This window comes from Somniosus microcephalus, chromosome 5 (genome assembly GCF_052327205.1).
Source record: "Somniosus microcephalus isolate GS21.2 chromosome 5, FLI_Smic_1.0, whole genome shotgun sequence".
In the NCBI taxonomy this organism is placed as follows: Eukaryota; Metazoa; Chordata; class Chondrichthyes; order Squaliformes; family Somniosidae; genus Somniosus; species Somniosus microcephalus.
The window spans coordinates 45,159,338-45,185,254 of NC_140991.1; the positions used below are offsets into that span (position 1 = coordinate 45,159,338).

Here is a 25,917-nt window from a genome sequence, read left to right on the forward strand (position 1 = left end):
TGGAGGATCGCAGCGTTCTCGAAGGATTGTAGGAGGCAACACAGCCATTTTGCATTAACTGCTATATTAGGGCAACCCAAATTTCAGGGTATCCTTTAATACAAACACACAAAGCAACAACATTTTGTTTTCCCAATTCCTTTTCTAATAGGGGCACCGTTAGCCAACTATTCAGCCTTGCAAATCAAAAATTCATGTAGCAAACCATCCTCTCCTCAGTAGTTTCACGAATCATATTGACAAATGTAAATTAAATGGAGCATTCTTTGTGTTTTATATGATGCTAACTATGGTGCTTAAACTCATTAAAAAAATTATGCTGAATTCAAAATCCATTTATACTGAGCACAACCACCATTACCTCTGGCAGTTAGGCTGTTCTAGGTGGCTGGGCATTACACCCTGAAACAGGGGGTGTCCTGGGCTGCATGGGTGCGTACCAAGAATCCTCAGCAGCCACCTATTAAATATAAATCCATGTTACCACTAATTCACATTTATCGCAGGTTGCAGACACTATCGGAACTTGGCACTAATTTCAAGATTTGTCCGCCAATGAGAATAATAGCAATCCCCTGCCAGGCCCACAGAATTCAAACAGGGCAAATTAGCTAATAAGAAATGTAGGGGGGGAAATCCTTCTGGGCCCGTTTTCTGTCCGAGAATTAGCACTGTGCAGGCAAGGGCACACCCCAACCAGGAGGCCCGAGGTCAGCCTGAAATTAGGCCTCTCAGGCCTCATTTCCGATATTTTTTTAAATTCGTTTTTATGGGATGTGGGTGTTGCTGCCAAGGCCAGCATTTATTGCCCATCCCTAATTGCCCTTGAGAAGGTGGTGGTGAGCCGCCTTCTTGAACTGCTGCAGTCCGTGTGGTGAAGGTACTCCCACAGTGCTGTTAGGGAGGGAGTTCCAGGATTTTGACCCAGCGACGATGAAGGATCGGCGATATACTTCCAAGTCAGGATGGTGTGTGACTTGGAGGGAAACTTGGAGCTGCTGGTGTCCCCATGTGCCTGCTGCCCTTGTCCTTCTAGGTGGAAGAGGTCGCGGGTTTGGGAAGTGCTGCTGAAGAAGTTTTGGCGAGTTGCTGCAGTGCATCTTGTAGATGGTACACACTGCAGCCATGGAGCGCTGGTGGTGGAGGGAGTGGATGTTTAAGGTGGTGGATGGGGTGCCAATCAAGCGGCTGCTTTGTCCTGGATGGTGTCGAACTTCTTGAGTATTGTTGGAGCTGCACTCATCCAGGCAAGTAGAGGGTATTCCATCACACTCCTTACTTGTGCCTTGTAGATGGTACAGGAAACTTCGCGATATCCGGCACCGATGGGACCGGCGTGGTGCCGATCTATGAAAACTTCCAGACAGACCAGCGCTAATGTTGAAGGATATGGAGGTTTTCATCTCCGTATCTGACAACAAACACTGTTGCTTAGCAACAGCTTGTAAACAGTCGACCCGTACCTTGGAAGCGTCTCTGTAGCTTAGCAACAGCTTCAGAGAGGCTTTCCAGAGACTATTTAAAAAAATGCTAGGAGAAGGAAAAAAAAGAAAAAAAACCTAACAAAACGGCTGCTGATTTCTGCCGTTAGATCGAGGTTTCCTGTAGAAAGGCTTTGGGGAGTCAGGAGGTGAGACACTCGCCGCAGAATACCCAGCCTCTGACCTGCTCTTGTTGCCACAGTATTTATGTGGCTGGTCCAGTTAAGTTTCTGGTCAATGGTGTAGAAAGTATATACAGACCCTTAATTTTTAATATTTCTTGAAATGCTTTGCCAGGCAAAAAGGTTTTACAAAGTGAAATAAAGTTGGTGAATGTAACGAGCAGTCTTTCACTGCTAAGGCGGGAAACATGAACTAACAACAGAAATTGCTGGAAAAACTCAGCAGGCCAGGCAACATCCGTGGAGAGAGAAATAGAGTCAACGTTTCTGGTCGAAACCCTTTGTCAAGGGTAGTGATAGACAAGAGAGATAAACAAACCCCCTGAGTATTGTAGACATCGTGTCTCTGGTGACCTTTCTAAGGTGAGAAGTCAAACCTTTGAAGTTTTGAAATGCAGAATACGACGTAACTCATGAACCCAACCCAGTGGTTTTCTGCCACCTTTGTAAACTTTAGGAATGAATGAACAATTTTGGGCTGTGATAAGTACAAACTGAATAATAGTCACACAGGATGTGTGAGTGTAAACGTTTGACAGCTCAAAACAGCTCAGAGCAACATTAAAGGAACATTTCACTATCTCTGAATGATTGATGTAATACAAAAGACAAGGAAAGCTGTATAAAACATAGTGGCTAAAGAAAATCAGCACTGCAGTCAGAAGGTGGTTTGGCCGGTGATCTCGCCTAGGAGGATCAGGCTGCAGTCAGAAGGAGGTGGCTTGGCCGGTGATCTCGCCTAGGAGGATCAGGCTGCAGTCAGAAGGAGGTGGTTTGGCCAGTGATCTCGCCTACGAGGATCAGGCTGCAGTCAGAAGGAGGTGGTTTGGCCAGTGATCTCGCCTACGAGGATCAAGCTGCAGTCAGAAGGAGGTGGCTTGGCCGGTGATCTCGCCTAGGAGGATCAGGCTGCAGTCAGAAGGAGGTGGCTTGGCCGGTGATCTCGCCTAGGAGGATCAAGCTGCAGTCAGAAGGAGGTGGCTTGGCCAGTGATCTAGCCTAGGAGAATCAGGCTGCAGTCAGAAGGAGGTGGCTTGGCCAGTGATCTCACCTACGAGGATCAAGCTGCAGTCAGAAGGAGGTGGCTTGGCCAGTGATCTTGCCTACGAGGATCAGGCTGCAGTCAGAGGAAGGAGGGGCCTGACCAGTCTTTTCGCTTATGAGGACCTACAATCAGCGCTGGACCGATCGTCGGCGGGCGGTTGTATGTATGATTTCCTGTAATATTATTGGTGAACTGCTCGAATAGTGGTTGGGTTTTGAATCTGCCTTAGGAACAATAAAAGGTTAAAGACAGAACCCGTGTGTTTGGTGTAATTTCTCATAAGTCTCAAGTCCGAACTCTATAACCTGTTGGACGGGGCGAGGGGTAATTCCGCACGTCTTACAATGATGACCCCCAGGATGTTGATGGTGGGGGATTCGGCGATGGTAATGCCATTGAATGTCAAGGGGCGGTGGTTAGACTCTCGCTTGTTGGAGATTGTCATTGCCTGACACTAGTGTGGTCCGAATGTTACCTGCCACTTAACAGCCCAAGCCTGAATGTTGTCCAGGGCTTGCTGCATGTGGGCATGGACTGCTTCATTATCTGAGGAGTTGAACACTGTGCAGTCATCAGCGAACATCCCTACTTCTGACCTTATGTTGGAGGGAAGGTCATTGATGAAGCAGCTGAAGATGGTTGGGCCTCGGACACTGTCCTGAGGAACTCCTGCAGCAATGTCCTGGGGCTGAGATGATTGACCTTCGACCACCACAACCATCTTTAGGCCTGTCATGGCTCCACAAGCAGCCCGCCCACAGCAGCATGTGGATTTTGGGCCACTTGCCTTACCGTGAGTTAAGTGCTGTGGTGCCGGACAAGCATTCCTGCTCCTCCTGTCTCCACATTAATTTAAACAAAATTAAACTTACTTTTTCATTGTCAGCCGGAAAGCCAGAGCAGAGTAGGCCTGACCTCCTGCTTGGCTCAGGGCGGCCCAATTTCCCAAGGTTTGTTAAAAGAATTGTCAGGCCCCTTCATTAGCATATGCCGGGAGCCGAACCCTGGTTTTAGGTGGCCACCCCAGACACCTAAAAATCAACCCAGGCAAACATGGTGTTGTTTTTCAGGTGTCCCTGGGCCACAGGGCATAGTCCTGTCAAATTGAACATTTTTGCGCATGGTTGCCGTCTGGAAAACGGGCGCAATGATGAAAGACTTGCATTTCTATAGCGCCTTTCACGACCACCAGATGTCTCAAAGCACTTTACAGCAAATGAAGTACTTTTGGAGTGCAGTCACTGTTGTAATGTAGGAAATGCAGCAGCCAATTTGCACACAGCAAGCTCCCACAAACAGCAATGTGATAATGACTAGATAATCTGTTTTCATGATGTTGATTAAGGGATAAATGTTGGCCAGGACACCGGGGATAACTCCCCTGCTCTTCTTCGAAATAGTGCCACGGGATCTTTTACATCCACCTGAGAGAGCAGACGGGGCCTCGGTTTAATGTCTCATCTGAAAGACGGCACCTCTGACAGTGCAGCACTCCCTCAGTAATGCACTGGAGTGTCAGCCTAGTTTTATGTGCTCAACGTCCCTGAGAGTGGGACTTGAACCCACAACCTTCTGACTCAGAGGCGAGAGATGCTACCCACTGAGCTACAGCTGACGATGACCAGCTTCTATCCCATAAGATCAAATAGGACTGAGTTGCCTGGGCTTCAAGGGCTGGATTGTCAGGCCTTGGGGACTGCATGGGGCCCATGTTGTTTGGACACACTTGCTCCAGCACACTCTGCTCTCAACCGGAAAACTGAACTTTGAATCCCAGTCATGCCTGACATTTGGATTGGACTCCAAGGACGCAAGTTGGTTCATGTTGGCAAGGCCACCTGTGGGGCGGAGTGAATAACTGCACAAGTGAAAGGATTTGTGCCCAAACCACCCGTGAAGCTTTTGGGTTGATTGAGGAACAGCTTTGACATTGGTAAGTGTATTGTTTCCAGATTGTTATATTTGGTAAAAAGCAGAAGCATGTATAAATTGGTGTATCCTGCTTCACTTGTGTTTTTTTTTGCTAAAATGAGCCAACAGAGGAAAATATGACCCCAATGTAGAAGTGTCTATGGATTGAACCATCCTGCCTTTTCCAACTAGAGAATGGCGTGAACATGGAAGGCGTACTTGGGTAGGGAGAGGAAAAGATTTGTACTTCATTTTTAGTTGTAGATATTCCAAGTTGATGCCGTAAACAGTTTTCTTCCTTCTCTTCCCAGTGGGATTGTAATGCCTCTTTAAACCCAGGTTTTGACCTCTCGATCTACTCTTTAATTATTGACAGCACTAAAATCACTTTCAAATCTTTTTACTATCATTAGTGGGATGCGCCTTAATTGATTGGATGCAAGAAAAAGTAAAATGGTTTGTAAATTATTTATCCTCCCAATATTTGTTTATATAGTAATATAAAGTGTTTTCTTTCTCCTGTGGGAGGTCATCTGATTAGTGCGCAATCTATTTGAAAAGAGCATTTGCTATCGACAGACCAGTTAAAGAGGGAATGCTGCATTTACAGACTATTCAATACTATGATTTCATACATTAATCTCAGTTTACTAATAAATGTGTCTTGGTTAAAGTTCTTATTCAAATTGAAGTTTGCAGTGTGTTAAAAAATGTTTGTCACCCTAAATATTTGTCCAAAAAAGTGTTGATGTGCAAACAAGTATGTCCCTGGTTGTGAAATTAAATATACATTTCTGAGAAAGAGGAAGCTGGAAAATTGCTGTTCTGAGCCTTGGAGAGGCTGCCATGGCAACCTGCTTATCCCTAGAACATTTCATGTTGCTCACTCAAATACAAAAAAAAATGTCAATTGGTGCTGTTTTGCGATTTCTAGTCCCTCTCCCCTCTCAAAGTAGGTCACCCGAACTCATATACCATTTTCAATCCCACAGGAACAGGCGGGAAAGCTGATGCCAGGCTCTTGAACTGTTTGCGAGAAGGTGTTAGGGTGCCTCCCTGCAAGGGTGGACACACTTAATTCTGTTGGAACAAAATGCTGAAGTATTGGAGCAAGATGATTGTATTTTCAGGTTTTGTAAACGCCTCCTCATGAGCGGTTCCTTGTGTGTTTGAACTAATCTTTATCACTCTCACGGTGTGACTCAATTCTTTTTCTCTTTTGAGTCTCGCTCTCCTTTTATTGTGTTCTGAACTTCTTTTGCTCCGTGTATGAAATTCTCTCTCACGCATTTTCATAATTCTGAGGGAAGATGAGATACTGGGACTATTTCCACTGGAGCACAGAAGGCTAAAAAGTGACTTAAGAGTTTTTTTTGAATGATGAAGTGCATTAACAGAGTTAAAAGGGAGTCAGTGATGCCCGCTTGATCGGGCCCCCCTCCACCACCTTAAACATTCACCCCCATCCACCACCTTAAACATTCACCTCCCTCCACCACCTTAAACATTCACTCCCTCCACCACCAGCGTACCGTGGCTGCAGTGTGTACCATCTACAAGATGCACTGCAGCAACTCGCCAAGGCTTCTTCGGCAGTACCTCCCAAACCCACGACCTCTACCACCTAGAAGGACAAGGGCAGCAGGCGCATGGGAACACCACCACCTCCAAGTTCCCCTCCAAGTCATACACCATCCTGACTTAGAAATATATTGCCGATCCTTCATCATCGCTGGGTCAAAATCCTGGAACTCCCTCCCCAACAGCACTGTGGGAGTACCTTCACCACACGGACTACAGTGGTTCAAGAAGGCAGCTCACCACCACCTTCTCAAGGGCAATCAGTGATGGGCAATAAATGTTGGCCTTGCCAGCGACGCCCACATTCCAAGAAGGAATTTTTAAAAAATCTTCAGTTTAAAAATGTCTCAGAAGAAGTGAGGAGGTTGGGATGAATTTCTATAGATAGGGAGTTATTTCAGCATGGAATAATTTGCCAAAAGGAATAGTTGAGGCAGAGAACATTACACCTTTTAAGAGAAGAGGGAAATGAGCAAGGCTGTGAGATTAGTGTTGGATTGTTCTAGCAGGGTCAGCACGGTGGGGGTGCGGAGGCAATCGGTTGGGGGGTGGGGACGGGAGCGAGTGGTGGCCGGCAGCGGTCCACAGATTTAACGTGGAGCAGATTTATAAGCACTTTAAGAATGTAGACAGCTGGTTTTACCACTGGCAAATAGCGGCCTGCGAGCCTCGGAGTGGTGGAGGAGGCAGGCAGGCGGTGCTGGGGGGGGGATGAGGTCGGGGAGGATGAAGCCATGGAAGCACACTGCAGGGGGGAGGATTGTGGTGGGTGCGGGGCAGGGTGGGGCGGGTGCTTCTCTCTCACTGGTTGAAGTTCCCTGCCACGGCTCCAAAGTGGATCTGTGCCTGTCTCACAATGATGCCTGCTGCTGACCTCTCGCTCCACTGCTTGAATTTCGTGGTCCTTCTGTGCTGCTATTGGTAGATTAAAAATGATGCATGACACCTTCACCAGGTTGAATATAGAAAGTTCAGAGTGGAAGTGAAAAAGAAAATAAGAGCGGCAAAGAGAGAATATGAGAACAGATTGTCAGCTAACATAAAAGAGAATTCAAAAGTCTTCGATAGGCCTATAAATAGTCGTCTTCTTCTTCTTCTTAGGCAGTCCCTCGGAACCGAGGATGACTTGCTTCCACACTAAAAATGAGTTCTCAGGTGACTGATGAGTCCAATGCGGGACCTACAGTCTCTATCACAGGTGGGGCAGACGGTGGTTGAAGGGGCGGGTGGGTGGAGTGCTTGGGTTGACGTGCGCTCCTTCCGCTGTTTGCGCTTGGCTTCCGCTTGCTCCCGGCGAAGAGACTCGAGGTGTTCGGCGCCTTCCCGGATGCTTCTCCTCCGCTTTGTGCGGTCTTGGGCCAGGGATTCCCAGCTGTCAGTGGGGATGTTGCACTTTTTCAAGGAGGCTATGAGGGTGTCCTTGAAGCGTTTCCTCTGCCCACCCGGGGCTCTTTTGCCGTGTCAAAGCTCTGAGTAGAGCGCTTGTTTTGGGAGTGTCGTATTGGGCATGCGGACAATGTGACCTGTCCATCGGAGCTGATCGAGCGTAGTCAAAGTTTCAATGCTGGGGATGTTGGCCTGAGTGAGAACACTGATGTTGGTGCGTCTATCCTGCCAATGGATTTGCAGGATCTTGCAGAGGCAGCGTTGGTGGTACCTCTCCAGTGCTTTGAGGTGCCTGCTGTACATGGTCCATGTCTCTGAGGCATACAGCAGGGTGGGTATCACTGCTGCTCTGTAGACCATGAGCTTGGTGCTGGGTTTGAGGTCCTGGTCTTCAAACACTCTCTTCCTCAGGCGACCGAAGGCTGCACTGGCACACTGAAGCACTGAAGGCGGTGTTGGACTTCGTCACCGACGTCTGCCCTTGTTGACAGTAGGCTCCCGAGGTATGAAAAGTGGTCCACATTGTCCAAGGCCTTGTCATGGATTTTGATAATCGGGGGACAGTACTGTGTGGCGGGGGCAGGTTGGTTGCCTCCGTAAGACAAAGGTCCTCTACCAACCTGGCCCCGCCACTTTCCATACCTCGGGAGCCTACTGTCAACAAGGGCAGACCAGGACCGCAAACCCGGCACTAAGCTCATGGTCTACAGAGCAGCAGTGATACCCGCCCTGCTGTATGCCTCAGAGACATGGTCCATGTACAGCAGGCACCTCAAAGCACTGGAGAGGTACCACCAACGCTGCCTCCGCAAGATATAAATAGTAATCGGGTAGTAAGAGGAGGGGTGAGACCGATTAGGGACCAAAAAGGAGATCAATGAATGGAGGCGGAGGGCATGGCCGAGGTACTAAATGAGTACTTTGCATCTGTCTTCACCAAGGAAGAAGATGCTGCCAAAATCATAGTGAAAGAGGAGGTAGTGGAGATACTGGATGGGATAAAAATTGATAGAAAGGCTGGCTGTTCTTAAAATAGATAAGTTACCAGGACCAGATGGGATTCATCCTAGGATGCTGAGGGAAGTTAAGATGAAAATTGCAGAGGTACTGGCCATAATCTTCCAATCCCCTTTAGATACAGGAGTGGTGCCAGAGGACTGGAGAATTGCAAATGTTACACCCTTGCTCAAAAAAGGGTATTGTGTCCTCAACTGGAGTACTGTGTCCAATTCTGGGCACCGCACTTTAGGAAGGATGTGAAGGCCGTAGAGGGGTGCAGGAAAGATTTCCGAGAATGATTCCAGGGATGAGGGACTTCAGTTACGTGGATAGACTGGAGAAGCTGGGGTTGTTCTCCTTAGAGCAGAGAAAATTGAGAGGCGATTAGATAGAGTTATTCAAAATTATGAGGGGTCTGGACGGAGTAGATAGAGAGAAACTGTTCCCATTGGCAGAAGGGTTGAGAACCAGAGGACACATATTTAAGGTGATTGGCAAAAGAACCAAAGCCGAAATGAGGAAAAACATTTTTACGCAGGGCGTGGTTAGGATCTGGAATGCACTTGCTGAAAGGGTGGTGGAGGCAGACTCAATCATGGCTTTCAGAAGAGAATTGGATAAGTGCCTGAAGGAAAACATTTGCAGGGCTGCAGGAAAAGGGCAGAGGAGTGGGACTAGATGAAGAGCTCTTGCAGAGAGCCGGCACGTGCTCGATGGGCCGAATGGCCTCCTTCTGTGCTGTAACCATTCTATGATTCTATGAACTCCCATATTTCCAGGCCCATGGACTTCAAACAGGTAGAACCAGAGAGGCAAGAAGTCAGCAGCAGCCAGCATCATGGGACGGGAATGCAAATGACCATTTTTATGGCCATGTACGACAGGATGCTTACCCCTGTCCCTGCTTATGATCAGGGATCTGACACCCCCCTGCTCCCCCACCCTTACTCATTGCCTGCCTTCTGATAGCCTGGCTGGAATCAAGAACTCTGCACATGGAGAATCAAGGCCCTAAAGCAGAGTCCAACTTTTGGTGGTGCAGCGTGCAATTACCACAAGGTACTGCACCAGTAAACAGTCAGTTACTCACATGCAGCTTTTGTACAATGAATGAACCTGATTTAGCACGTAGCTCACATCCCAGGTGGCACTGGGAGAAAATGCTATTGTTAAATAAAAGCTCTAAGGGATTTTTCATTTTTGGAATTTTGGGAGAGCACTTCTGTAGAAGCCATGAACATGGGGGCTTTCAAAACAGTATTCCTCACTAGGCTGCTAAGGGAATTGACGGTGGGAATTTTAAATTTAAAAAACGGGTGGGTTCGGAGCGTGGAGTTAGTTAAAGTGTTAAAAATGGGAATGCAGTCCTGATCCCGCCTCCAGCCCGCCCACTTCCGGTTTTAATGGAGGCAGGACGGGGGCGGGCGGCCAACCCACTGCCAGGAGGCGGGACATCAATTTCAGTATTATAATGAGACTGGAAGCCCCTTCTTTAACCTCCATTTTGTTTTGAACTGCATCTGGTCGGGTATTACACAATTCGTAAAACTCGGCAGTTACAGCAAGGCGAGGACTGCTGCATCCAGGAGGTAAGTGCCTTTATACCTACATTATTGGTTCTAGGGTCCCTACCTAGCCCACCTCCCACAATTAGAGACAGCCTCACGAGGCCTCTGATCACCTGCCCAGGCCTACCCCCTCTCCCCCCCACCCCGCCACCCCACCCCCAATGATCATCCAGAGGGCGGCCACGATCCTCCGGTGGCTGGCCACAATCTTTTCTTCATCCCACCCCGATCAGCTGGAGGCTGGCCACGATCCTCTCCCCCCCGCCCTGATTGTCTGCCTGACCTCCCCCCCACCCCCCACACATCCTCTTAATGGCCCAGCCCCCCCACCCCACCCCCGCGAACCCTCCCTCTCTCCTCTCTGTGGCCTAGTGCATATAATTGGCAAATGAAGATCAACACAGATAAATGTGAGGTATTACATTTTGGTAGGAAGAATATGGAGGTCACTTATTACTTGGAGGTTGCGAGTCTAGGTGGGATAGAGAAACAAAGGGATCTCGGAGTACAAATACACAAATCACTAAAAGTTGCGACTCAGGTTAGCAAGGCCATAAAAAAAAGCAAACCAAGCACTAGGGTTTATTTCTAGAGGGATAGAATTGAAAGGTAAGGAAGTTATGTTAAACCTGTATCGAACCTTGGTTAGACCACACTTAGAGTAGAGTATTGCAGACAGTTCTGGTCGCCATATTATAAAAGGGATATAGAGGCACTGGAGAGGGTGCAGAGAAGATTTACAAGGATGATACCAGAAATGCGCGGGTATACATATCAGGAGAGGATGAACAGGCTTGGTCCCTTTTCGCTTGAAAAAAGAAGGCTGAGGGGTCTTTAAAATTATGAAAATTTTTGATAGAGTGGATACAGAGAAGGTGTTTCCACTTGTGGGGAAGAGCATAACTAGAGGCCATCAATATAAGATAGTCACCAAGAAATCCAATAGGGAATTCAGAAGAAACTTCTTTACCCAAAGAGTGGTGAGAATGTGGAACTCGCTACCACAGGGAGTGGTTGAAGCAAAAAGTATAGATGCATTTAAGGGGAGGCTAGACAAGCATATGAGGGAAAAGGAAATAGAGGGTTATGCTGATAGGGTTAGATGAGGAAAGACGGGAGGAAGCTCGAGTGGAGCATAAACGCTGGCATAGACTGGTTGGGCCGAATGGTCTTTTTCTGTGCCATATATCCTATGTAATCCTATGAAACCCTACGTAGCCACCTGGAGCCAGCCAGCCTCTCAAGCTGGCTGGCTGCGGGTGGGAGACGAAGGCCTCGCACGCATATCAGGCCCTGCTGTTAAAGTCGACAGGGTCTGCGGGAAACCCGGGTTTCCCGACCGCCTTGGAGCACACCCCCCACCACCGCCACCCCCAACATACCTTCCTCCTTAAAATCCATCCCAATGTCTCTGGCACCTATCCTCTTAAAACCACAAAGAAAATAAATATTGTAGATACATAGCCAGTAGACCAGCACAAAGCTCAGATACCATGAAAACTGACACCTTTGAAACATAGACAGATCACTATGGAAATTAAATAGATTATATGTTTACAAAGCAGTCAGCAACCCAATAAACTACTGTAGGCATCAGATGCCTAGGCCCAGATCACCAAGAAAATAGACTTCTTGCATGCATTGTCATTGGATTTCCATGTGAATGAGACAATCTGGATCCTTAAAACACTGTTCTAGGATACCAGGAACATGCGTATGTTGGATGTATATTGCAATAAACCACTATGGTCATCACAAGAAAGAGATGTATAATCCGACAGTCACCAGTGAAATGGACCGATTGAATTAGACTACATGGAAACCTATAAATCAGGTTTAATTATAGGATGGAAATTCCAAAGCCCACCCGTTTACCCTCACACAGAGCCCATCCCCAGTAATGTTGGCACTGGGGCAGCTGCCCAATGGAACCAGCAGGATTTGAGTGTGGTGCCTTGTTGCTCAGGTTGTGGGGAGGGTGTGTCGACACAGGTCAGTCTGGCCTAAGTTATAAAACTTAAAGTTACTCCCATACTAGTCTGCTGTTATCCTAACGGTAAACCATCTCTCTTAGATGGATTGCCATTTGGATACGACATTGTGAGACCCACTTATCATCAGTTCCACCTCCAATAGGAAGGTCACAATGGGGTTGGGTTGCAAAAGCATTTGCCAGCTCCCATCAGAATTTTGCTTTGGTGCCATGAAGGGGCAAGTTCATGGCCAGATTCTTGCTCCCTGCCCAGATTATGTCAAAGCTGAAGCAATATCTAGACCTGTGTTTTTATTGCTTTACAAGTACACTCGAGCTACTGCCAGTGACTGACATGGAAATATTCAGATCTCATCCGAGTGCCACGTTAAATATGTAAATACATCTGTAGAAAACCTGTTTACGGTTTTGCTTCACAGCCTGTACAAAAAACAATAGAGAAACATGAGGTGTGCTAAGTATTTTGGTGCATTACTGCCAAACCAACATCACAATGTTAAATATGGGATAAAAAACAAAACATCAAACTTTGCGAGTGCTGGGCTACTTGCTTCTTTAAGGGGACAGGCCACCTGAATCTAAATCATTTAAATCAAGCCACAATTCTGAATTTGTTCCTCTGTATTATTCCGAAGATGGGAGTGAATGGAATATAAAACTCTGTTTGAGATTCAGCCACACGATAAATGGTCTTGTTTGTGTAGCAGGCAGGGACAATCTGAAGAAGGCTGTAACGCTGGGTCTTTCAGGTGTCAGTCTACTCATCTGGTCTTCTTTCTGAAGTTAATGGTACAGCAAAGAGTTAAGATGAACAATGAGCAGAATGGTTTTTGTTTTTGTTTACCTTAAATGTAGGTCCAGCTGAGTGTAAAGGAAACGAACAAAAGATCTCCGTGCAACAATTTCAGCATGGCAATCGTTGAGTGCTAGACCCTGGTTACTAATGTATTCTCCGTTTATACATTTGGTCCCTGTTGAAAGTGCAACAACCTGGGCCTCCTTCATGTTTAGACCTGTAAGAGGAAACAGCAAAAAGAAAAGTATTTGTTTTTTTTAACCGATGTGACTGGACAAGGTTGTTCTTATTCTGAAGCGAGCCGGTTACCAAAAGTTCACAGTAGATAAAATTGCTTCTTTTTGTTTCAGAACCAATCGTTGGGGCGGGGGGGGGGGGGGGGTGGCTGTGGACGTTCCTTTTGGTCACTATGCAGAGCAACGTGGTAAATGCACTGGTGAAGGTTTCTCGCTGTTTGGTATTCCTAGCAAAATCGCAAACGTTCTTCTTGAATGCATTTAAGATATCACTACACACTGCAGCTGGAGTCCTTTCGTCTGAGTACTCTAGCTTCTAATCACAAGACAATTACAGATAAGGGAGGCCATTCTTAGTTCATCCATCCAGAAACACCTAAAGTCCCCCACTGCAGTATCCAATTGGTTATTAAAAGATTACACGCCTTTCCCCTCCACCGCTCTATCCAGAGGTCTATTCCATGTATTGACCACTCGTCGTGTGAAGAACTTCCTGCTATCAGTTGTAAATTTCCCCTTTACTAGTTTGAACACGTTTCCCCTCATTCAAGTTACTTTAAAGTAAATGTTTTTTTTTACTGTTAACTATCTTATATACTTCTGTAAGATCATTTCTTGGAAGTCTCATTCACAGACTAATAAAAGCCCAAGTTTCTCCAATCTGTCTTCATAACTCAGACCTCTAACACCAGGGGATCAGCCTCGTCGCTCTTCCCTGCTCATATAATTTAGGAAGTGAATGCCTGCCCTGTCAATAATTTGCGCAAAAAAGTCGCTTTGTGCTCATGCGGACTTCTTTGCTAAAATGATCAGCAAGAGCAGCTTCACAAAGGGGGTTATAGGCTTGCAGTTTCTGCGCTGCAAAGCATCTGAATGAGATTACATTCCGAGCTGCAATGCAATGCCAAGCTCTGTGTCTTGACAGCACATCTCACCTGACTGGGGGGTCACTTGCTATGGATGATTTCCAAATCCCTCGAAATAGCACAGATTTCTGGTCTCAGACATCACCAGAGGGACAATCTGAACTTCTGTTCTAAAATACATGAACTATCTTTAATATTCTCTTCTGAGATTGCAAAGCTTTTAGGATTTCCACTCCTAAGCTTCTGATTCCGATTCCTTGCTTTGCCCTGGTCTTAATTTGCACCATCACAGTCATGAATCAGAACATGTTCAAACCTCTAGCAGCAGAGCAACCAGCACAATCACAGCTATGGAGTATCCTGCGACTGGAAGTCAATTTATCCTACAAAAGACTCAGTGCTCCATCACTGAAATCCTTTCAAAATAGGGCCAAACAGTTTGATTTGATGGTTTAATAGTTCAGTTATTATGTGGGATGCAATGAAACATTTAAAATGTTGCCAAGTACACATAATTACATTCCAGTAATGCAAAGAGCATTTCATTCCAATGCTCTGGGTAGACTTTTATCAAGCTAACATCGGCAAGGTTCAATAGCAAGCAGATGAGGTTCTAATAAAGTTAGGGCCTAAACATCCACAGGCCTTTGATTTCAACATAAGTGCTGGGTTCTTCCCGCTGGGAGCGTCCGCCATTGACCCCATCAGAGCATCTGGGATCAAGAGGCTGGTTCTCAGGTTTGACCATCATTGGCAGGTGCCCGCGGCACTACGGGGCACAGTGATTGGTGTGGATAATGAAACATTCAGCCACTTAGAAACATAGAAACAATGAACTGCGAGAGTTGAAGCTTTGAGCAGTTTGTTGACGTGAGTCGGACCCCAAGATGTCCTTCACCTGTGGAGTTCATATGGGTGGTTTTGTTTTATTTTCGAGGAGGCTCATTTCTGCTAACTGCCGAATACACAATAAAGATTGATGGATTGCAGACTCCAACAATAGTACAGGGTGATATTGGGGATAAGAATGCCATTGGTCACTATATATATAGCAACAGCACAAGAATATTGGCAAAGGTTTTCTCTGTTTAGAAACATAGAACATAGAAAAATAGGAGCAGGAGTAGGTCATTCGGCCCTTCAAGCCTGCTCCGCCATTCAATATGATCATGGCTGATCCTCTATCTCAATACCATATTCCCATTCTCTCCCCATACCCCTTGATGCCTTTTGTGTCTAGAAATCTATCTCCTTCTTATATATATATTCAGTGGCTTGGCCTCAACAGCCTTCTGTGGTAGAGAATTCCACAGGTTCACCACCCTCTGAGTGCAGAAATTTCTCCTCATCTCAGTCATAAATGTCCTAACGCGTACCCTGAGACTGTGACCCCTCGTTCTAGACCCCCCCAGCCAGAGGAAACATCCTCCCTGCATCCAGTCTGTCTAGCCCTGTCAGAATTTAATACATTTCAATGAGATCCCCTCTCATTCTTCTAAACTCTAGTGAATACAGGCCTAGTCAACCCAATCTCTCCTCATACGACAGTCCTGCCATCCCAGGAATCAGCCTGGTGAACCTTCGCTGCACTCCCTCTATGGCAAGTACATTCTTTCTTAGGTAAGGAGACCAAAACTGCACACAGTACTCCAGGTGTGGTCTCACCAAGGCCCTGTATAACTGTAGTAAGACATCCTTGCTTCTGTACTCAAATCCTCTTGCAATGAAGGCGAACATACCATTTGCCTTCCTAACTGCTTGCTGCACCTGCATGTTTGCTTTCAGTGACTGGTGTACAAGGACACCCAGGTCCCTTTGCACATCAACATTTCCCAGATTATTATTTAAATAATACTCTGCCTTTCTGTTTTTCCTACCGAAGTGGATAACTTCACATTTATCCACGTTATACTGCATCTGCCATGTATTTGCCCACTCACTCAACTTGTCGAAATCGCCTTGAAGCCTCTTTGCATCCTCCTCACAACTCACAATCCCACCTAGTTTCGTGTCGTCAGCAAACTTGATGGGTCTCACTTCCATTGGCTAGGAGGATAGTATGCATCCTTTCAACTAGTGTAGTAGTCACCCTCAGATCCCAGGCTGCTCTCTTGCCCAGACCAGTTTCTGCTCTAAACAATGCCCCATATAAAGTAGTAGTCCAGGCCAGGACGCAGCGTATCTGGATTCTAGTCTAATTTGTAGGTCTTCCGTTATACTCCCATCCGACATACGGGAGAACGTTATGGAAGTTCTGCGGATTTGCGGGGCCTATCATCAGTCACTTAAACCTATACTATAAACATGGAATGTAGTAACGAAGCTGATGGCCATGCTGCCTGGGCCTGGTCTTTGTCCAACAGTAATACTGACAAGGCCGACTCCATCCCGCTTGCTCTGTTGGTAGATGCAGAAGTTAAACTATTCTAAGTTTTCTGTTTAGTCCCTGACTGTTATACTTCCTTTTTTCAGCTTGGAGCCTGAGGTAGTCTGTACTGGGCATTAAAGGACTCGTGTCACCAATTCCTTCCTCTCGCTTTGCTTCTACTGTTTAGAGAGTTATTATCCTGAAGTGCCTGGCTAGCAAAAGTAAGTTGAATTTGAATTGCACTTGAGGATCGAGCCCTATAGATGGCAGTCTGTGCTCTTTTTGCTGCTGGTTCAGGACCATTCACAAGTACAGCTATCTGAAAGCACAGCCATGCACGTTAAGCTTTTTCTCCCCCTTTCACTTCAAGAGGTCAGTGCAGTATAACCCGAGCAAAGGTCTGCTCTATATTTATATTAAGCGTTAAAAAGCAGCCCAACACTGGGGGTGAGGGGGGGGGGTAGTAATGATATTCATGTTCCAAACCAGAGGTCACATTAGAGCTGTCAGTCCCGAAACTGGCTGGATCCGCCAGCCTCAGCTATGTTGAGTGTTGTAAATTCTCTGCTGGGTTGTTGATTGAGGTGGTGGAGGAGGATCTCATTTCAACAGGTGGAGGAAAGGACAACACCCACCGGCCTTCACTCCAATAGGATGCAGCGTTCTAGAAATCATAAAATCTGACAGCACAGAAGGAGGCCATTCAGCCCATCATGCCTGTGCCGGCTCTTTAAAAGAGCTATCCAATTCATCCCACTCCCCTGCTCACCAGTCTGTGTATGTCCTCCTAAAGTCTGCTACTATCCTTCTCACTGTTTACTACATTTTCAAGTTTTGTATTATCTGCAAACTTGGAAATGATGCCCAAGTCCAAGTCATGAATATATTTAAGAAAGAGCAGTGGTCCTAATACCAACCCCTGGGGGTCACCACTGTATACTTCCCTCCAGTCTGAAAAACAACCGTTCACCAGCACTCTCTGCTTTCTGTCTCTTAGCCAATTTCGTATCCATGTTGCCACTGCCCCTTTCATCTCATGGGCTTCATGGGATTAAATTGACATGGTCTTGCCCGCTCCACTCTCCAAATGGATCCACGAATCCATGTTATAAATAGCAGGCAAGAAGAATTGAGGTGAAGACGATAAAGCTAAAAATAAGAGCTTTTCATACAAATGGAGTGTGGCACCCTGTGAATGACATTGAGTGAATCTGGGATTGCTGCTGACAGCAGTTCACAGCATACATGCGATGAAAACAATACGTATTTGACTTGCCTTAATTATGTGATTGGAGTTAAGGTCCATAATTAAGTTATAACTGCATGTTTGGCATTCAGCAAGAGAAAGTTAGCCATATCATACTGTTCTACCTGCAAGTGTCAGTCAGGCATTAATACTTCATGAGTCTGCACTTATTTGCGAATCGTCAAAAGTAATTCTCTCCTCTCATTTCTCTTTCCAGAGAAACGATGAAATTGCTGTGTCGAGTTCTACAATCAGAGAAAGGACAGCTCCTTTGTCCTGCCTGCTTTGCAGAATAGCAGCCCCAATCTGCCTATTCACTTTCACAGTGAGCGTGATTGTCACTTCCAACAAAGAGATGAGAAGAAATGGAGCTGGACTGTGACAGATTCATATGGAACTAAATGGCAGCACAAGAGAGGAAGATGGACTTCCGAAAGCCTTCCTTTTTAAATGAGATTTTAAAAATAACTTGCGTGTAATTAAACCTGTCAAGATTTATCAAACAAGGGGACAAAATTAAATGGTCTACCATGTCTGTTTGTGGCGATTATATGAGTGCAGAAGAAGGTTATTTATGAGTTGCAACTTTGGTTGTCTAAGGGTGGAGGTCAAGGGTTGAGATTCTGAAATGGAATGTGAAAGGACAACTCAAGTCTGCTGATGTAGTGTGAAATCGTTTATAATGTATAATAATTAGAATGCCGACTGGCCATTTAAAATTTATACCATGCGTATGGTCTAAGATCGAGTGGTTTACTTGCACTTTTCCCTGGGTTTTCCCTGCTATAAATCTTCTTACTGTAACATATCATTTTGTAACCTTGAACTAACAGTGATGTTACTGATGACCTGGGCTTAGCTGGGCTCATGATCAGAGAGGAACCTCAAACCCCTCACAGGCTGTGACTGTCCCAACTCATTTCAAAGTTAATGTGTGTGGAACAAAGTTTTCACGCATTTGCTGATGCTCATCGCCACACGATGACAGAAAGAATGAAAGAAAGTGAGCGTGTACTATTTTTATCATTTAGACAGTGACAAAGATTTATTGCTGATGCGCCAATGTCTGCTGGCAGCTTTCTCCCTAATAACTAATCCAGTCACTTAGACTGTGGTGACACTGTGCCGACTGGTGATCTGAGCCGGGTAGCTGTAGAGTGCGATATGCAGCCAGCAACTCCCAAGTTATACTGCAAGCAGCAAATTGTGTCCCGTTGGCCAGGAGAGACCTCACACATACACGTTTGAACACAGCTCTGCTCCCAAGGAGCAAAGCTTCAACGCTTTGCGCGTAAGAACGTCCACATTCTCAAGACATTTGGCGGTGCATCTCCTGCTTGTCCGCCGTTGTAACCTCGGAAACACCTGGCTGGCCCCAGAGTTCAAAAATACAATACACAGCTCACTACCTATATTCCTGAACTAATTTCATGCCAAACATCTGTCCAACTCCCTCTCAAAATCATTGATGTTTTCAGCTTCGATTAGCTTCCTGGGGCAGTCCATTCCAAACATTAACCACCCTCTGTGTGAGATCATTACAGCTGATCTGTCCCATTCTGATCTGTTTCTGTGCTGTATTCCACAGACCAGTTTAGAAAGAGTTCCAATGGTTTATTCCCATTCCCTAGTCTCATCACTTTATACTCGGTAACAAAGAATTTCATTATCATTTCTCAGCCCAGCTTCCCACTCTATCTGGATCCCTCCGCCCCTCCTCAGCCGGCTCTTGATTGCTTGCAAGCCCAACCTTGGCGTCATAAGCAATTTTTGAGTGTTTTGCCTCCATCCCCATATCCAAATTATTGACGATAGCAAAATACTGCAGATGCTGGAAATCCGAAATAACAACAGAAAATGCTGGAAAAACTCAGCAGGCCAGGCAACATCCGTGGAGAGAGAAATAGAGTCAACGTTTCAGGTCGAAACCCTTTGTCAAGGGTTTTGACCTGAAACGTTGACTCTATTTCTCTCTCCACGGATGTTGCCTGGCCTGCTGAGTTTTTCCAGCATTTTCTGTTGTTATTCCAAATTATTGATATCTAACATGAAAAGCAAAGGATTCAATCATTGATTCTTGGGGCACCCCACTCGTCACCCATGGCAGATGTCGGGTTCACCTGGGGAAGATTTTAAAGTACCAACACAGAAATGACAGAAGTGAATAGCGCAGAGGGGTTTTCTGTTCAAGAACATGGTGGAGTGCCCATTGGCAGGTCTGTTGCAGTGAAGCACGAGGAAGAGAAGGTGTCTCAGAATCAGAGGTCATGGAGAGGCGCATGACTCACAGCACATGTACTCCCCATAGAGTCAGCTACATGGACATGGCGGAGGCCCAGGCTTACCAGGGATGACTGAGTTGTCCCACCTGGTCCAAGAAGACTTACAGGGACAGTCAACCATCTCCCAGGCATTAACAGTAGCATGGAAGATCACTTCTGCCCACAGCAGTTATGTCTCAGGGACCATCCAGGCAGACACATGGGTCATCACGAGAGGAGGGGAGCCAAGCATGGCGGCCAGAGGCCGGACCGGAAGCGGGAGAAGCAGGCCCGGGCCATCGGACCGTGGAGCTGGCGACGGTGAGGTGGAGGCCGCGGCGACCGGAGGATGTGTTCGGCGAGTCGGGCGGAGGCAGCGCAGCGCATCGGGACGCAGCAGCAGCCACGACGACTCGCAGTCCGACTGGGAGGAGGGGAGCCGGGAATGGTGGCCAGAGGGTGAGCGGGAGAAGCAGGCCACCACACGTGGAGCTGAGCCGGCAACAGTGAGGAGGAGGCTGCGGGGACGAGGAGACGGAGCGGCTGAGGGACATCGTGCTCCCACTGCCACTGGATGCCAAAGAATTGGCTTTCTGAACACGGCGCTGTAAGAATAGCTGACGTGTCCCTACGGGGAGTAAGCATTCCATTGTACTAGTACATATGGCAAATAAAATTGAATTGAATTGACTTGGCCACATTGCTTCTTTGTCTTTTGGAGAAAGAAAGAATGGCAGGCAGCATGTTACATTACAAGTGTAGTAAAGTTATTCAGTTGCGCAGGGCTAATGGTCAACATGTTTAGTGTATTTTATTGTCATATTTGTCACTTACATGTCACGCACTTCTCTATATTAGAAACAGGCCATGCAATCCAACAAGTCCATGTCGGGGTTTACCTTCCACACAAGCAAATAGTACAAATCGTTCTAATCACATCTACCCACCCTGTTTCCTTCATCCACCTTTCCAATCTAATGTTGAATGTTGACTTGTTTCTGTCTCAACCACTAACACTGGAAGTGAATACCACAGCCTGACAACTTTCTGTGTGAAGAAAGAGGTTTCTCCTGCTCTCTGTTCTAAATCTCTTACATTTAGGGGGGAAAATTGGGTTGCTTTGCGCCTCCTGTTAGTGAGGGGGCGCTAACGGGGCGCAAAGCCCCTAGTGCCTGGGCGTGACGCCGCTAACACCTCCCGTGAAATTCAGCGGGAGGTTAGCGGTGGCGGTAGCAGGTAGCGCCCTATGGTGCTGCGCCTCCGGCCATGAAATGATCACCGTGCGCAGTGCCCCACTCGCGTCCCAGCCGCAAACTTCAGTTGCGCCCCCATACCTGCCGCTGAACGATATGTCCAACAGGGTCAGGGTGGCGTTTTTGCAGCCGAGATGGCGCCAATTAAAAGGCAGGTGCTGGGTGGCCATTTTTTGGGGGCCGCCTGCCAGCACCTGCCCCCTTCCGCTTCCTCATGCGGGGTGCCGGCCGCGATCCGTCAGTCCGGCACTCCTCTTGAGTGCCGGGCTGTTTTCCCGGCACCCCGCTCCCTGATGGTCCAGCAGGGCCCCAGTGCGTGCTGCGCTAGGCCCCTCCCCTATAATCAGGGGAGGGAGGACTGTAGTACCGCGGTACTACGTGCCGGCGCGCATGGCGCTGCTGCTCGTAGCACCGCGATATTGAATGGTAGCGCCCCAGGAAGGAGGGGGAGCACTTCCAGTAGTGCCCCATCTCCTGCCTGGGGCGCTACCACTCAATTTATGGTGGGGGCGCTACCTTTTTTGGGGCGCTAAAAGTAGTGCAAGTTAGTGCCCCAAAGAGGGCGCAACCGAATTTTTCCCCCTTCATCTTGTATCTATGGCCCCTCATTCTTGGCCCCTCAACAACTGGAAGCAGTCTGCTCCTTGGTGATCCATAGATGCTGGTGATCTGGACTGTGGACATAAGTTTTGGCTTTTCAAATCATCAATTTAACAGCTTAAAAGGCAAAATTGAGGTCTACTGAACAGTCGGCCCTAATAGGAGAGGTTAAACACTGTGCTATGTTGATCTATGTTCCATCTTTCTCGTATCTGGCACTATTACAGTGCCAGAGATAAGTGTTTTGGCTGCTCTTAAGTGAGGGCCCATTGTAAACAAATTTTCAGGGTTAACTGGGCTATTAAACACAGATTTATTAATCATTTAAGATACAGTGTAGTTTCACCAATTTTTGGTGTGTTTTTTTTGTTAACCTGATCAGTGCCAATTTGCATATTATCCGTTACCATGACAATTGGTAATGAGGTGGTTGAGCTAATAGATGGCCTGAGGGTACTGATAATATTAATAATGCAGTTATTATCAAAATGAGTGCACATAATATTAAGTTAAGGGATTTGTTAAACATTCAGGGGGATTTATCTACTTTTGGAAACCGGGATATTAATGTCGCTATACTTTGTTAATTTTAACAGCGCAGAATAAAACTGCTAATGACTTTAGTTTCCTCTGGGTGATTACATCCTATAGGACCTCAGTAGCCTAACTGACAGAAACTTGGACCATCAGGATCTGCCTGAAAGAATGCTCATTTTGTGCCTCTCCAGTGGCTTAACAGCCACTAAACTAGTAAAGCGACGGCCAGCTCCCGAGAGTGGAAAACTGAGGTTTTCTGATTTCATATAAGAAGGAGATATACAGTTGAGCAGTGCATTACTTTTCAACAATTTACTGCTCATATGTTTAAAGTATCCCGTGGGTGCATCGGCTCAGCTGATTGAAGGGTTGGTGACTGCAGTGAGGGAGTAGACTCCAACAGTAAAAGCTTGTTGGTAAGCTGAATGTTTATTCTCCAGTGAAGGCTGCACTCCTTGACACCCTCTCTCACTGACAGCAGCAATAATCCAGCTATTGTAAGAACTACAGTAAAATCTATGTTGCACTAAAGCTTTAGCTGCTCCATCATCAAATGAACAGTGGTGCGAATGTGGAACTCGCTATTACAGGGAGCGGTTGAAGCGAATAGTGTAGATGCATTTAAGGGGCGATTAGATAAGCATATGAGGGAAAAGGGAACAGAGGGTTACGCTGATAGGTTTAGATGGGGAAAGACGGGAGGAGGCTCGTGTGGAGCATAAATGCCGGCATGGACTGGTTGGGCTCAATTTCCTCTCTGGAATGTGTTAATGAACGTCATTGTCTCAAACTGATATGGCATGTTAGAAATATCATCTTGTAATACACGTTTCCAGCACATGGCAGTTCTGTTGATTTAAAATACCCCAAATTCTTCCTGGGTTAAAGAGTCAAAAATCCATTTTTGAAACGTGACAAAGACAGCAAATGGTTCCAAAAATATGATGTTACCAATTTCATTGTTAGAGGCAGAAAATAATTAATAAAAACAATCGCTGCTTATTCCCAGTTTTCCACCAGTTTTAACAACCATTTCTGCTATCATTACCATTAAACAACAGAGCAAAACATTCAGCTATCAGCTGACTCTATTCTGACCAGCACTGACATCTAACATTAGCAAATGTTACAATTGTACCACAGGTAACAAGTGCCTGTATTTCAATAATCACTAACATGGTGATAAGAATTCTTCTTTGCATTAGGTGTAACACAGCACAGGTTAACAAAGAACACGTTTTTGATTTTACTACACCTTACTAACTAAGTACCGACAAAACAGTTGCTGGGGTTTTGAATATTTGAATAACCGTGAGTTCAACTTAAACGGAGCTGCCAACCATATATATATAAATATATATAAATCGGTCGATCTGTCTGTCTGTCCGTCTGTCTGTCATCGCGTGTGCATCTGTCGGGCTATGCGCTCGAAAGTTACAGGGCGTACCTACGCGCGCGTTACCTCCAAAGAAAGCTTACGCTTCCGAGACGGTTTTAAGCGTATTTACGTTTCGGCCGGGCTAAAATCGCGCCCGCGGTATCCCAAAAACTTTCAACATTCCACTCATTAGCATCTCATTATCCGCTCATTAGCGACAGAGTGACCTCGAGGTCGACCAATCGTACAGCGGCTTGCTGCCGCGTGCGGCCGGGCCCTCCTACGGTCGAGTGACGGGACGATTGACCAATCCTATGCTTTGGTGACCTGATGGTTGACCAATCGGTGCGTGTGTGGGCGGGCCTTATCGTTCTGAACCGAGGTGAGTAGCCGCCATCTTGCTTCCATTCTTTATCCTGCTTTCTGCGTCTTTCTTTTCAAATATACATTTCCAGCAAAATAAAATTCAATTTATTAAATTCTTTTAAAATAAATCACTCATTTGTAAATATTTTATCGAACCTGAACATTCTTTTTCCTACCTTTGCCCGTTTTTTTCTTAGGCCTGAAAGCCTGGGCCTTTCTTGCCCAGCCAGGCCCGAGCTAGGTAACTGGGCTGCTGCTAAGCTCCTCACCCCCCCCCCCCCGGTGTCACGTTACCCGGGGCAACGGCGTCAGCCATGAGGGTCAGGGTGCACGCGCAGCAGGAGCAGGTGAGACTCTGTTCCGCGCTCGGCTCGGGCGGGGGGCGGGGCGGGGCTCTCGAGAGTGCGGATCTCGGCCTTGGTGAGCGGGAAGGGTTACCCCGGCAACAGGAGTGCGGGCCGGCTGGGGCTTGGAGAGCGGGGCTCTCGGGAGTGCGGGGCGGGCTCGAAGAGCGGGGCTCTCGGGAGTGCGGGGCGGGGCGGGGCGGCTGCGGCTTCGAGAGCGGGGCTCTCGGGAGGGCGGGGCGGCGCGGCAGGGTTACCCCGGCAACCGGGCGTGGCCGTCTCTCAGCCTCAAGCCCTCCCTTCCTCCCTCCCTCCCCCCTCCCCCTCCTCCCCCTCCTCCTCCCCCTCCCTTCCCCCCCGCCCTCCCTTCCCCCTCCCTTCCCCTCCCCCTTCCCCCCCGCCCTCTCTTCCCCCCACCCGCCCTCTCTTCCCCCCAGTTGCTCTCTCTGTACCCCCCAGTCGCTCTCTCTCTTCCCCCCCAGTCGCGCTCTCTCTCTCTCTCCCCCCCCCCCCCCCAGTCGCTCGCTCTCTCTCTCTCTCTTCCAACAACAACATGCCCTCGAAAAAGCCTCGGCACCGCCGGGCACTTCAGCTAGTATAAATATAACTGAACAAATCGAGAATTGACTATGTTTAAACTGTACGGTTTGGCTCTTCCCTCTAGATACCTGCCTGGGGACCAAACCAAACCTGTCATTGCAACATATGTATTGATTTAGGTTAGGAACATAACTCTGAATGCAGCTTCTTTAACCAGGAGCGGGATTCGGGTGGGCAGCGGATGAGGTGGGTGACGGATGAGGTGAGCGCCACCCTCCCCTCCCTCCTCAGCGTCGGTCCAGGCGATTTTAACTCCCCGGCCTCATCTACGCGTTCCTGGTAGGCTGTCCGCCTGAAACAAGCAGGAGCAGAAGTCCAAGCGGAAAGAGGATGCTGTCCGGCACCAAATAGGAGCCTCGCTGGCACTTAGATACGCCATAGGGAGAGAGTTTCGGGAGTGTCGCACGGGAGGAAAGGAGGAGAGTCCCACAAGGGCAGTGGAGACCCCCACAAAGGTAGGGGAGACCCCTACAAGGGCAGGGGAGACCCCCACAAGGAAAGTAAATAAACTTACCTGTTTGGATTTCTTCTGGTTCCGGATCCTCTTCCTGCTGTCTTCACCTGGCGAAAAAGCCACAATGGCTTCCCCACTGAGACAACAGTTAAAATTGTGACGGGGTCTGATGAGGCCATTTCTGTATATTTAAAGAAGGAACCCACCTGCTTTAGGCAGGCGTTCTTGCCCCCTGCTCAGAAGAGCAGGTTAAGTTTGAAATCGTATGGATCTACGGGTAAGTCACTTGTCCGATTTTAACTGTCTTTCCCTCTGGTTTTTGTCTCCGTTATGTATTGTGACTGAATTAAAGGGGTTACTAGATGAAAAAAACTGGTACTTTTTCCACAGGGACTTTGATGAATTGTCCCATGGTCTTAACTGAAGGTAATTATGTAGATGTGAAGAATTCTTGGAGGTGTAGAAA

At 47.2% G+C, this 25,917-nt stretch overlaps 1 protein-coding gene across 1 annotated transcript in view; it reads right to left on the reverse strand.

Annotated features, from left to right (window-relative positions):
* The window catches only part of adarb2 (adenosine deaminase RNA specific B2 (inactive)), a 409,469-nt gene that overhangs the window by 143,007 nt on the left and 240,545 nt on the right, over positions 1-25,917 (reverse strand). Inside the window, exon 4 of the mRNA XM_085987599.1 lies at positions 12,991-13,159. Coding sequence (XP_085843725.1) covers positions 12,991-13,159 — 169 coding nt within the window. The remainder of the gene's footprint in view (positions 1-12,990; positions 13,160-25,917) is intronic.